Source organism: Sminthopsis crassicaudata, chromosome 4 (assembly GCF_048593235.1).
Source record: "Sminthopsis crassicaudata isolate SCR6 chromosome 4, ASM4859323v1, whole genome shotgun sequence".
NCBI classification, from domain to species: Eukaryota; Metazoa; Chordata; class Mammalia; order Dasyuromorphia; family Dasyuridae; genus Sminthopsis; species Sminthopsis crassicaudata.
In genome coordinates, this window is record NC_133620.1 from 240,337,312 (window position 1) to 240,351,070 (window position 13,759).

General features: G+C 32.2%; 1 protein-coding gene across 1 annotated transcript in view; it reads right to left on the reverse strand.

Annotated features, from left to right (window-relative positions):
• CD109 (CD109 molecule) overlaps positions 1–13,759 on the reverse strand; it is a 144,962-nt gene that overhangs the window by 21,577 nt on the left and 109,626 nt on the right. The window contains exons 21-25 of the mRNA XM_074310489.1: positions 13,193–13,411; positions 10,546–10,690; positions 8,360–8,536; positions 1,771–1,852; positions 157–385 (exon numbers count right to left, since the gene is read on the reverse strand). Of these exons, the coding sequence (XP_074166590.1) occupies positions 157–385; positions 1,771–1,852; positions 8,360–8,536; positions 10,546–10,690; positions 13,193–13,411 (852 nt within the window). The remainder of the gene's footprint in view (positions 1–156; positions 386–1,770; positions 1,853–8,359; positions 8,537–10,545; positions 10,691–13,192; positions 13,412–13,759) is intronic.

Genomic DNA, 13,759 nt, shown 5'->3' on the forward strand with positions numbered 1-13,759 from the left:
ATCTAGTGGATTGTTGGAACATGGAAGCAAAGTAGTATGGGTCCAAACTGGGTTCCTTAGGTATAGATTTAGGAAGCAAAATAACTGAATCTCTGAAACCTGAAATATCCCTTCCTTGTTATTTCACTTATTCAAATACAACAAAAAGTCAAATACCTGGTATTTCTGATAACCTAAGAGGGATGTCAGAATATAGGCTGTAAGAGTAATTGGACTATTATTGCCACCTTGAAGGTCACTATGTATCACTCTTCCTGGTTCCCAGAATTCACCATTAGATTTCCTATGTTTCTTAAGCCAGGAAAATGTTCTGTGTAGCACATCCTGATCAATATCTATGTAAGGAGAAGCTTGAAGAAAACATCTTAGGACAAAAGCTGATAACCTAGATGTGGAAGAAAATAGAACTCTTAGAATGAAATACATGTTATAAAACATTCTGAACAACATTAAATGAACAAATCAATGATTTTTTTCCTCATACAGAATACAAAGCAAATAAGAAAATAACAAGTATTGATGCTTTGGGAACCTATGTCCTATGAATACACCTATACACCCATATCCAATGAATAAAATGTCCTATAAGTACAAATATATTTACTATCTTCATTACCAAAATTTATATGCATTTGAATGAAATTCATATTTTATTTGTGAAATACTGCAGCTATTTATTCAGGAAGAATAAAATGTTATATTCTATCTTATATCTGCAGAAATCAACTAAGATTTTCATTATTTATAGCCCAGAATCAAATTACATTACTTTTTTATTAGCCTTATCTGAATGTATAAAGTAATACATTTGAGGAAAAACAACAATGATACTCTCCTTCAGATCATCAAGTTTAGGAGAAGTAAGATGTCAAGTGAAATAACAATGAAGAAGTGACCAGTTATACTCTACAAATTTCAGAAGAAAAAGGGAAATGGGATACTGAAAAAGAAGAAGGAATAAAGGACAGTGTTTAGGCACTGTATTTAGAGTTAGGAAAACCTGGATTAAAAGGCCACTTCAGCTGGATAGTTTTTGTCTCCCCATTAAATTATAATGCTCTTGAGTTAAGGGACTATTTTTGACATTTTTTTATATTTCCTGCACTTAAAGCATAATAGGCACTTAATAATGTTTATTGAATGGATGAACTTTTTTATCTTTGAGTCTTGATTTCATGATCTCTAAAATGAGGGAGTTGGATGCCACTTCCCAGCTCTAGATGTATAAAGCTACAATAAGAATCAGTTAAGTCATCCAGACATAACATCATCTAAAACTGGATCTGTTGTCATTGGTTATGACAAGAAAATGGAGAAGGCATCATAATCAGCATTTTATCTCCATCTCCCAATGACAAACCCAGGAGTTCATTCTATTACTATGACAAATCTAATCAGACAACTTTATACTGAATTTTATTTCATAATAGAAAACTTTAGAGAATTAAGACAGACAATCCTGTCCTTTTATTACATTCTTACAAATCATGTATAATCACCTCAAAGCATTCCATGTAATTTCATCCACAGTGACAAAATTATTACTCATCTTCCAAAAAGATGAAAGTGGCTTTCTTCAGAATTGCCTAGGCTACTGCCTACAGGAGAATTACTTCAAAATTGGGCAATGGTTCTGATGAAAATTAAGCTGGAAGACATCCCATTGAGAAATGTCTGCCAATTTCTTGAACATTTTCTTCTCAGTGCACTATTTGAATTATATGTTTCTGATCTAAGATATAGATTAATTTTACTGGCAATCATACATACCATGTGCTCCCAGAAGGATCATCATTTCCAAAAGCACTAAAAGAACCATCATCCCTTTGGTATAGAAGTTCTCTTTGGTAGCCTGAAGACATGAAAAGAGACAAGGATGTTCAGTATTATCAACTTCCTAGTCAGTGTTTTCTCATAAAGAAAATAAGAGCAGAAGAAAGAAAAGAAAAAGGCATGAAGTATTTATGTAGCATACACTATTGCAGATGCTCTAAGGGATATAAAAAATGAACTGCTATAATACAGCACAAGAAATGAGAGGGAGGAGATTATAATTAAAAGTTATAATTTATTAGTTTAAAAATCAAATTTTCTATAAATGCTTACTAAACAAGTTTAGGTGGCCATACTTATGCTCAATTAAGTTTTAATTAAGACATTTTAATTTTTAAAATTAATATTTTCATCAAAAACATGAACACATCTACCTTTTTAACATCTTACTCCTTTCTCCTTTTCCAAAAAGATAGCCAGTAAAATTTAATATTAATAAAATATTCATGATAATGAATTTAGCAAATTATTGTGATATAAAGAGCAGAAATTTGTTGATTAAGCTGATTTACGTGATTCCTTTCTTAGTCTTCACATTACATTAGGAAAGCAAAATGTAGCAGAATAGGGGAAGTGAGTCATGAAAATATTAAAGAATTTTCTCAAGTTTTTAAATAACTTTCTTAATATCACAAATGTGATTGACAATGGAATTCAGGATAAGAACACAGACCTTTGATTTATAAACTAGGATTTCAACCACTATACAGGCTCTCTTCAATGCTTATATGAATGGCCACAACTGAACTGTAACTTTTTACTCTTGGAAAACATGGAAATATTTTGGGACTCATGTAAACTATGGAAAACATTTTTGTAATTAGAATGACCTATCCAGAATAAAAAAAGGACAGTATGCCCTCTAACGGCACAAATCCTATCAACAACTATTGTTCCAAGTATGAGATATTATAAAAATTGGTCATGGGGATGAGATCATGGAGATGAGATCAGTACTCATGAAAATTACCTCTCAGGTGGCTGACCTCCAGGACTCTGCATCAACAACTACCACCAATCCTCTGCCAGAGAAAGGCAGCACAAAGAAAATAAAATAATGAATTCTCCAGTTCTGAAGTAAACCTCCTTTGCTTATTTAGCTGGAATAGGGAATGTAAATGTTGTGCTGTGATCATGGGTGACAGCAACTAGAAAAACATAACCTGGAGGGAATATATTCCCTACTGACATCTAAATGCTGAAAGAATTCTGTATTAAGCAATGTAAGTAGAATTATTTTATTTCCCCTCTAAATCAGTTTTAGCTGATATTTATGGTGGTCAATTAATTCTTTGGAAAATGTTCATGTAAAAAAGACATAGTTAATACTTCTCTGTGGTGATGCCATAGGATTATGGTTCTGAATAGAGAAGGAAAAAAGATTCAAGGTAAGTTAGAAAGGAAAAAAAAACAAATTTCTACCAAAAAACTTCAAAGTTGTTCAAATATATCATAATTTTTAACGTTTGCATAAATCTTAAGGTTTACACAGTGTTTCACACATCCCTAGCAGGTAAGCACTGTTATTATCTCCATTTTGCAAATGAGGAGATTAAGGTAAGCAAAGGTTAAGTGGCTTGCTCAGTATCACATAGTTAGTGAGTGTCTTAGGCAGGATCTAAACTCATCCTCTTCTGGAACTCAGATCTAGTACCCTATCCACTGTGCTACCTGTCAGTGTAGAAATAAGAGACAGGGGGGAAAAAAAGGAAAAAAGTAGCAAATGGAACCTTTATATATTTTAATAAAGAACTTGTATTTTTTTCTCTTGTCTCAGGATCATACTTTGAAGACGGACTACAAAACCAGAATCTTCTCCTTTTCTGCTTGTATTTAGAGAAGATAATACACATTAACTAAAGACTTTTTCTGATTGCTCATAAAATTGAGTTTTAAGTAATGTAACCCTAAAAATTAAATATCTGAGAGATATTTAAAAGTTGATCTCCAATTAATAGATTAACTATTTGCAATACAAATCTACAACACTTTGTTGTAATGTTCTTGTGGACTTTTTCTTTCTTTCTTTTTTCAGCAATGGAAGAGGCAGCTAGATGGTCCAGTAGATAAACGTTGAATCTAGTGTAAGGAAGACCTAAGATCAAATCCAGCCTCAGAATAACCCTATGACCCTGGGCAAATATTTAATCTCTAGCTACCTCAGTTTTCTCAACTGTAAAATGGGAATAATAATAGCATCTATCTACTAGAGATAATATTTGTAAAGTACTTAGTATAGTGCTTAGCAAAAAGTAAATGCTTAATAAGTGATGTTTTCAATTCCTTCCTACTTCATTCATTGGAGCACTAAGTACTTTTAGCCAAAATATATTATGTTAAGGGTATTGATATCCTATACCAAAGAAAGAATTAAATGGAGGGGGGGGGGTAGAAATACACTGTCCGAATATAAGATTTAATAACATAATAATGACTCAAGAAAGCCACTTAAGTTTTTTAAATGAAAACCAACCATATAAGAGATTTTAGAACATCTGACCAAAAATAAGTAATTCAGTCTTTAAAACAAGGTAAATTGTTTCTGAGCCACATGTCATTTTACTGAATACCATTAGTTTGTATTTCACTTTGACAATATAGTTTAGCTCAATAGTGGCCAAAAAATTGTTTAAAAGTCAGGTACAGCTCAGAGTGCTATAGCATAGTTTTTCAACACCTCCTCGCCACTTCAAAGTGTGGCTCAAAGAAACCACATACTTCTAGTTTCCTAAAAAGAGGTTGGAATATCATTTAATTTTTTTCGTTTCTGTGGAAAACCAATAAATTTCTTTCACTTCCATCCCTAACTTTATAAGATCAATGAATTACAAAAGATTCTTGTTCTGAAATGCCCCCAAACTTTTGAAAAATTACCTCAAAGTAACTCAGCTTAAACAAAAAAGGCACTGAGATCTTTGGCCCTTCATATATAAGAAAATCTCTTTTAAAACAAAATGAAGTCTCATTCTGCATTTTCAGCTCTTTTTGTCCAAAGGAGAAATTCATTTATCAGTCCTCCAGAATAATAACTGATCATTGTTCATGGCTGATATATTCTGTTCTATTTGATTATTCAAATTTATTACAAGGATTTTGTTTGCCTTTTTTCCCCAGGTAGGAGAGGGGAGAAGAATAAAAAATATTTTTAACTGAAAAAATTTAATTTAAAAAAACAAAACACTAAAAGAAAAGAACATCTTGTATATATAACTATAAGAATTGTTTATTTTAAAATTACAAATATTGAATAGTCATAGTTCTAGTTTATAAAATATATGTAAAATGTAGAGTTCATTTATATTATTCTAAGAGGTCTATTCAGTTTTATTTTTAGAAAAAAATATAATTATAAATAATAGGTTTTTTCCTATTTCCTTGAAAACAATTCACCTAAATTCCTTATGCTTGTTAGTAAAAAACATTTAGAGAGAGACTATAAGATAGTCCCAAATACTCATGATTAAACTTTTAGCAAAAATGGCCATTACTACTTCTGGAGGTATTTCAAAAGCAACAATATAGAATAGTTTAAAGCTGTTAAGACTTAAAACTGCAGAGAGTTTGGGCACAACCTAATTGTGTCTTCATCCAAATTTAAAAGATTCCACTTCATGGACTAATAAATGAAAAAAAACAAAAAACAAAGACAAAAAAAAAAACAAGGGCAAATAGTGAGAATATTTCCCTAGGGACCACAATTCTATACCTGTATTGTAATTAGTAGCCACTAGGACCTCCAGAGTGCTAGCTGGGAAATCTCCTACCCCACACTGTTCCACACAAAATAGGATGAACAGTCACCTTCTGGCTGTATATTGGGGAACCAAATGTTGCCACCAAAACTTTTAATAATCTTCCTGATTTCCTTGTTTAGGATCTATTCTCCACCTGCTCCCTTATATTTAATTTAATCTTTGGTTCCCAATCACTATTTAAATACTCACATTCTGCTTCCAATTTTACCATTTTATACAGCCTAGATCTGTGGATGTCAAACTTAGCAATTAACAACCAGCTATTCATTATGATTTAAGGAACTGAACTCATGGTACTCACTTGCTCACTTACTCTTTCTATAGTATACCATTCCATTTCCCTAGCTCAAGTTATGATCATACACATCTACCTTGTCTGACCAATTGCTACTCACACCTCAGAGCAAACACAAACTTAAGACTTGATCCCACAATTCTTCTATGTATAGGATTCTGTTTAGGATAAATGAAAACATGAAACACATAGAAAAAAAAATACAAAAAGGAAAATTTAGGAAGACCTCCTATCCAAAGGACGTTTGCCCTGGGCTTTATTTATACAAATTCATGAGCAAAGTAGTGAAATTAATACTAAATATTTTTGCTTCTTCACTTCATTTTTTTTCACCATTCTAATCCATTTAATAAACCTTTGTTATATGTCTACTAAGTACAAGAAGGTAACCCATGGCATTCTGTGCTATCACCTGTATTCTTAATTTTGGCCTCATCACTGGACATTGATGACTAAGGAAGCAATAGTGAGACTAATGACTATTAAAAAACTCTGCCTCACATAAATTCAATTTATGTGCCAATTAAGACATTACCCATGATGTCATAAGATTTCATAAGATAATCAAAACAATTTAATTCAACAAGAATTTACTCAAGTAGCCCTCCTATATGATAAGTAGTGTGCTTAGAACAGAAGCAAAGTGATAGAAATAGAAAGAACAAAAAGTCACTTCCTAGGATCATATAACATAGTAATTAGATAACATATGTTCACAAATAATTGTAGGAATATGATAAGTGAATTGGAAAGATCAAAGAGAAACAAATAAGATTTGGAGAGCCAGAAGAAAGGTTTCTTAGAGGTCTACTGGAGCTATACCTTGAAAGAAGGAAATAAGTACTTAAAAAGCCAAATAGAAGAGTTGTTGAGAGGAGAGTTTGGAAAGTTGTCCTGACTGTGTAGTAAGAGGACCTAGATTCATGTTTTAACCATGTATGTGTGACCTACCTGTTTGATCCTGGATAATAGATAGATTCAGTTTACCCATATATCTTTGCTGATTGCCATCAGATTTTGAACTTATAAACCTAGAGCTGATAGCTCTGAGGCCATCAATTTAACTCCCTTATTTAACAGATAAGGAAATTGAGACTCAGGAAAGTTGTATGATTTAATCAATGTCAGAGAATTAATGTGGGAGTAATGTGGGATCTGAACCCAGATGCTCTGACTCCAAAAGCAAGGTATTATACCAAATTGACTTCTAAACAATTCTCATTTGGCCATTAAAGACCTTCACAATTTGGCTCCAGCCTACATTCCCAGGTTTATTACACATTATTTCCCTATATACATTCTAAAATCCAGGTGAACAGACCTACTTGTATTCCTCAAATATGACATTTCATTTCTAACCCCATTGAAAAAGTCTGTCTCTATGCCTAGATGTATTCTCTCCTAGAATCACATACTTAGTTTAAGACTTAACTCAAGATCTGTGTATAACATAAGATCTTTCTTAATCTTCACAGCTATTAGTGCTTCCTTCCAACACAAATAACCTTATATTTCTTTCTATTTTTGTATATATGCTAATGTATTTTCCCTTAATTGATTATAAGCTCCTTGAAGACACAGACTGGTTCCTTTATTATTTCTTTATATCCCTAGCATACAGTAGGTGGTTAACAATTGCTTGCATATTTCTTTTTTGGTGTCAAAAGAACTGGAAATTGAGAGGATACCCATCAACTGAGGAATGACCCAATAAGCTGTGATAGATGATTATGATGGAATACTATTGTGCTATAAACAATAAGCTAGAAGTTCTCAGAAAAACTTAAAGAGAATTGTATGACCTGTTACAAAGTGAAATGAATAAAACTAAAATGAATAGTAACATCAATAGTGTATGATTATCAATTGTGAATGACATAACTCTACTGATCAGTAAAATGATTTAAGACAATTTTACAGGACTTATGATGAAAAATGCTATCTATCTCCAGACAAAGAAGTGATGGAGCCTGAATGAAGATCTAAGTATACTTTTTAAACTTTATTTTTCTTGGGTTCTTTTTTGTTTGTGTTTTCTTTCACAACATGGTTAATATGGATATATGTTACATGACTAAATATGTATAATCTATACAATATTGCTTGCCTGCTCAAGGAGGGAGGGAAGGAAAGAAAGTAGAGAAAGAATTTAGAACTCAAAATTTTTTTAAATGTTAAAGTATCTTTCACCTGTAATTCAAAAAAAAAAAAAAAAGATACAAAAATTTTCCCCAAAGAATTGCTTGCTACTTGTTTGGTTGAATTAACCAAGTCATATCAGACTCCTTCATCCCTTTCAGCAATAGCTTCTCTCATCTGTAGCCATGTGGTATCCTTTAATCCATCCTACTATCTTACTACTTTCCTACTACTATCCATAAGAAATGTAAGACAAAAATCATCTCTTTGAAATATCTATACAGGTTTAACTATTTCTAGAAGATGCAAAAAAAGTGTTGTTTGCTAAAATACTGACCTTGTCTCATAAACTGGATAGCTTTGTCTTTCAAATTATTTGTCAGTTGTCTTGTGTTAGTCAGGTAATTTAAAACATAGATATTTGGAGCAAAGTTGATCATATTTTGTTCACCACAGCCATAAGGCATCCGAATCAAGGACTCCAAACCATTGATAGAAGGCCCAAGAATATCTCCTGTAAACACAAGATTAATGTTATATAGAGAGTTATGACAAGCACTCTATTAATAATTTTTGATAGTAGATTTCATTCATATGACCAAAAACAGAACTAAATTAAGTTAAAACCTAAAAATTATAGTACATAGTAAACTATACCATTTGCTCCTATGTAGACCCTATAAGAGGAAAAATTAATGAGAATGAATGAACAAAGAATCATGATGGAGATTTAAGGGGAGAGGGGGAAGGCTTGATGGAGACACAGCATTTCAGAAAATTTCATTTTCATTTAAAACGTAAATAAATAGTTGCCAAACTAGTTTAATTGATTATATTGCTCTCTTATTTAGTTTGCTCATATTAATGATGATAAGAAGGAATGCTTTAAATCACAAATAAGAGAAATGAAAATCAAAACAATTATGAGATTTTACCTCACACCAAGCAAACTGGAAAAAATTTAAAAAACTGGTATGGTAGTCAGTGTTGGAGAGACTGTGGAAAGCCAGGTTCACTAATGCACTGTTACCAAAATGACTGAAAGAATTCATTCTAATCGTTAACTCCTGCTGATGAGTGCCTCAAACTCTGCTCTTGAGATTTGCCCTAGACCCTAATACTAATAAACAGTAGTGTTAGTTAATAAATTGGACCTCCCAAATAACGATATTGGTAGGTATCATCCCTTATCTGGAGGACCAAATCCTTTTAGAATTATACTCATTTGTTATTATTAAGATTTTGTCAGACAAACCTGGGCCAGGGCATTGAGACATACCTCAGTTTTGCCCTTCTCAATACTGCTTCAGCACATTTTCCCTTAAATAAGAGCTTGAAACAAACATTTTTTATTTCCAACTTCCCCACTGCCTGGCATTCCAACAGTATGGAAGATACTTGGACAAATAGGTCCATTGAATGGAAAACTAAAGTTTCTGTACTTATTCTTTCTGAGAATTTCAACTTAATTTCAACTTAAATTGGATGTTTTTACTTTAGCTTTTGTTTTCAGAGGACAAGTGGGGAACATATGGAATAGAAAAATAGAAAGGATTGTTACCCTGGCAGATGTGAATTAGCAGACACTCTGAGAGGTTAAAACAAAATGCTTGTCCCAGATCCTAAAATCCTGGTGGCCTGGTACTGCTATTAAATTCAGATGTCATTAATTAAAATTTTTTCTCTTGCTATATTCTATTTGTAAAACACAGCTGTATAATCACACTATTTGGAGAGAGGTTATGCTTTCATAGTGACCTAAATCTTACTTTGATGCTAGTAAAAGCTGAATTAAAAGGTTATAATTCTGTGTTGCCTGAAGCCTATGAGTGGATTCCTATTGTCTTGGCTACTTGTGTTTTGGAGAAGACCACAATGAACATTTAATAGTTGGATTTCTCATGACTATAGAAAATAAAAAGATCTTATATAGCTTAGAGTTTTTGGTATCATCTCCTTCTGATCCCATCTATTTTAGGTCTCATAAAAATAATTAATTTGCCAAACATAGAATAAATTAAAAATTATTTCTAAATCAAAAACTCAAGGTAAGTTTAGATATAATCATAATCTCATCTGACTGTAGCATTTTTGATCTGCTTAGAGCCTAAAAGTATTGTGAGAATATAGTAAAATTTCCATTATATATTAACAAAACTGATTTTGCTTTCACATAGGAACTTTCTCTTAAAGAACTGTATCAATGTTAGCAAAATTATCTTCCTGATTTTCCCAGAAAGACCTACATCATTCAGGTTCTAGAACAAGTCAGAAGTTGATCAGAGTTGTATTCTATATACTAAAGATATTATTTCTCTGTACCAATCCCTCCCTCCAATTTACTGAGTCAGAGATATATGCTATCTATAAGTCTATGTAAGATACCTTTTTGTTCTATGGTCGGAACTCAGTAGGGGTTGATATCATTTTCCCCCAGTCTCCTATTAGGGGAGTAACAGGAAGGAAAAAATCTACAGAGCTACAAACATAAAAAAACAATAAACCCATACAATGTATTCTTACCAACAGCAGTGATATGAATTTTTTCACTACCAATCACCCTATCAGGAGGAAAGGTGAAGCTCAAAGTGTGGTTTGTAGTTGATAATTTGTTGTCAGTCAGATCCAAGAGGAGAGACTGTGAATATGATGTCTCTATTCCTTCAGCCTAACAAAGCAAATAAATATAATTAATTCAATATTTATTAAACCACTTATAGAATTGAATTAGTTATAAATGAGAATACCTTACCAGTTGCACAACACTTTAAATCATATTTTAAAATAATACAGTGGCAATTTGTATTAACAAATAATTTACAAAACTCTTTCTTCATAGTATCACCATGAGGTACCACAAATAATCCTATTTTACAAAAAGATAAACTAAGGCCACGAGGTCCAGAGCCTTGCCCAAGTTAATACAACTAATAAGTGAAAAATTGAGTCTCAAATCCAGGTCATTAGGATGTGAATTCTTTAAAAGCAAGGCCCATATTTTGTTTCTTTTTGTATCCATAATGCTTAGTTATAGTATCTGGCACAGAGTAAGAACTTAATAAATGTTTATTGACTAACTTCCTAGTGGACCAGGTCACTGGACTCCAAATCTAGAGCTCTATCCATTGCACCACATGCTCCATCAACTTTCTTTCAATCAATTAAATATTTGTTAAGTGCCAATAAGTAGTAGGTACTGGATTTAGAAGCTGAGAATAAAAATACCAAAAAAAAAAAAAAAATCCCTTCGAAGAGCTCTTCTCTTCTAATTAAATAAGGCATAGGTAGTTATATATTGGAATTCTTTCAAAACCCTTTTCCTATTTGTATCTAATAGTAGTCATCTCTAGGATAGGGGTAAGGAGAAGAGGGGGAAAAAGAAATTTACATGATATTTTTGTTGTATGTTTGAAAGAAATAGCAAGTTGTGCATAGCAGATTTGCAGTTTCATGTGCAATCATCTTTTTATTTATTATGTTATAGAAATGCCTGTTTTATTCCAATTTGAAATATTTTTAAATGAAAAAGACAATCCCTTTCCAAAAGATTCCAAAAATTAGAATTTTCCATGGAATCACCAAATCTAAAAACTACAAAAGCAAGTAGGAATTTAGCTCTGGCTAACAAGCATTTCATTCTACTTTTATTCATTCATACAATAAACACTTAGTAAGTATCCATTATGTATATGAATTGTGCTAAACACTAATGATATGAAAACAAAGTCATCCCTGCCCTAAAAATGCATGGACTCAGGTAAAAGCAAAACACTGGAAGACAGAGAGAGAACATTTATGCTCTCTAAGGTTGATTCCTAAAGGATCAGGGAATACTTTCACAAAAGAGATAACATTTGAGTTTCTGTTTAAAGTTTAGTAAAGATGAAAAAAGAAATGTATTTCAGACATGAAAGATAACTTATACAAATGCTCAGAGATAGAAGATAGGTATTTAATTGGGGAGATAGTTAATAGATCAGGCTGACTGGGACATAGTGCATGAAGGGAGAAAATGCAAAAAATACTGGGAATGTGAGTTGGAGTCAAACATAGAAGATATGAAATGGACAATAGGGAGCCATCTACACTTTTTTGAGTAAGAAAGGAACACAATCATACTTATGTTGTAGGAAGGTTGTTTGAGCAACTGTGTGAAGGATAGACTAGAGGAAGAAAAAAGCTCTAAAGAAGAATATATATCGGGAAATTATTGTAATACCCTGAATTAGAGGTAACAATAATGTGAACTAGGGTGATGGCTAGGTAAATGGAAAGATAGTTTTAAGAGATGTAAAAATAAAATCAACAACATTTGGCAAATGGTTAAATATGGGGAGCAGGGGAAGTAAAGAATCTAGCATGATTCTGAGGCTATGAAGCTAGATTACTGGAATGATCAATCAATAAATATTAAGAGTTTATGATGTGACAGATGCTATTTTAACTTTTAGACCTATAAGGTTGGTGATAGACACACAAAGAAAAAAATGTAGGTAAGGATGACAAGAGGGATTTTTTTTTTTTTGTGAAGGAAAAACAAAGGGTTCAATTTTAGACAGACTGAGTTTTTGATGCCAAAGGGACATTCCACATGGAAGGTCAGGTAATGATATGGAACATTGATTCTTTACAAAGACTGAGAAAAAAATATGTAGATTTGAGTTGTCTCCATAGAGATGATTATTGAACCCAAATTTGCAGATATGATCAGCAACCAAAAGAATGAGGAAAGAAAACAAAAGCAGAATTGAGAGGTAGGAAGGCAAGTGTTTAGAAGTATTCATAGCATGTCCTCAATGTAAAGATTTACTTCAAATAAGCTTTTGACATTTCTTCTTCTCACATTATCTAATTTGAGATTAAATATTCAAATTAATTCTTCATACTTTAATAGAGACCATTTTAATACTCTCAAATGTAATTGACTATAACAGACAATTAGTCATGGTCTTATTCCCCAGTTAACTTTAAATGGGAAAAGTGCCAAATATTCAAAAAAATTATATTCCTAAAAGCAGTAAGTCATTGACTATAAGATGCACCAAAAAGAAATCATTAATTTTAATTCTCTCCTAAGAATGTAATAAATATAAAAATAGATACTCTACTTACCCCGTTTCCTTTATAATAAAATATAATTTGTCACTAAATTACCCCTTCAAGTACTTACTTTTACTAAAATGTTCTGGGTGATGGCGTCAGAGGCACTGGGTGAAACTGCTGTCACAGTGATTGGAATCTGTCCTAAATGCTTTGGTTTAATTGGGAAAAGCACAGTTCTCCCATCCTCACTTGGCACTAGTATAGACTGCTGATGTCCTGTGGCATTTACTTCATTTGAAGCCATAAGAATATCAAACTTGTCACTTCTCTCAATAGTTACTATAACCTGCAAAATAAAATAACACAAATTTATTTTTATATTGAACCTTTGAAGTTTCTCCTACCTATATTCATGAATTTTGAATCAATTCTAACTATAGCTTTATAGCATCCAGCTATAATACAGTCCTCAACTGCAGTTAATGAAATAAAAATTTGATTTCACTCCTCTTCCTCTGAAAAAAAGATTATTAATAATTAATGATTTGGAAAGATTCAGAGTTTCTCATTTTTCTATTTTTAAAATCTCAGTCTTTGATGATTGAGCTAACTTTTCCTCTATCTGACCCCACCCCATTCCTTACAAGGAATCTCTAGTCTAAAGTGAATTGTATTCACACACAGCTAGGGAAAA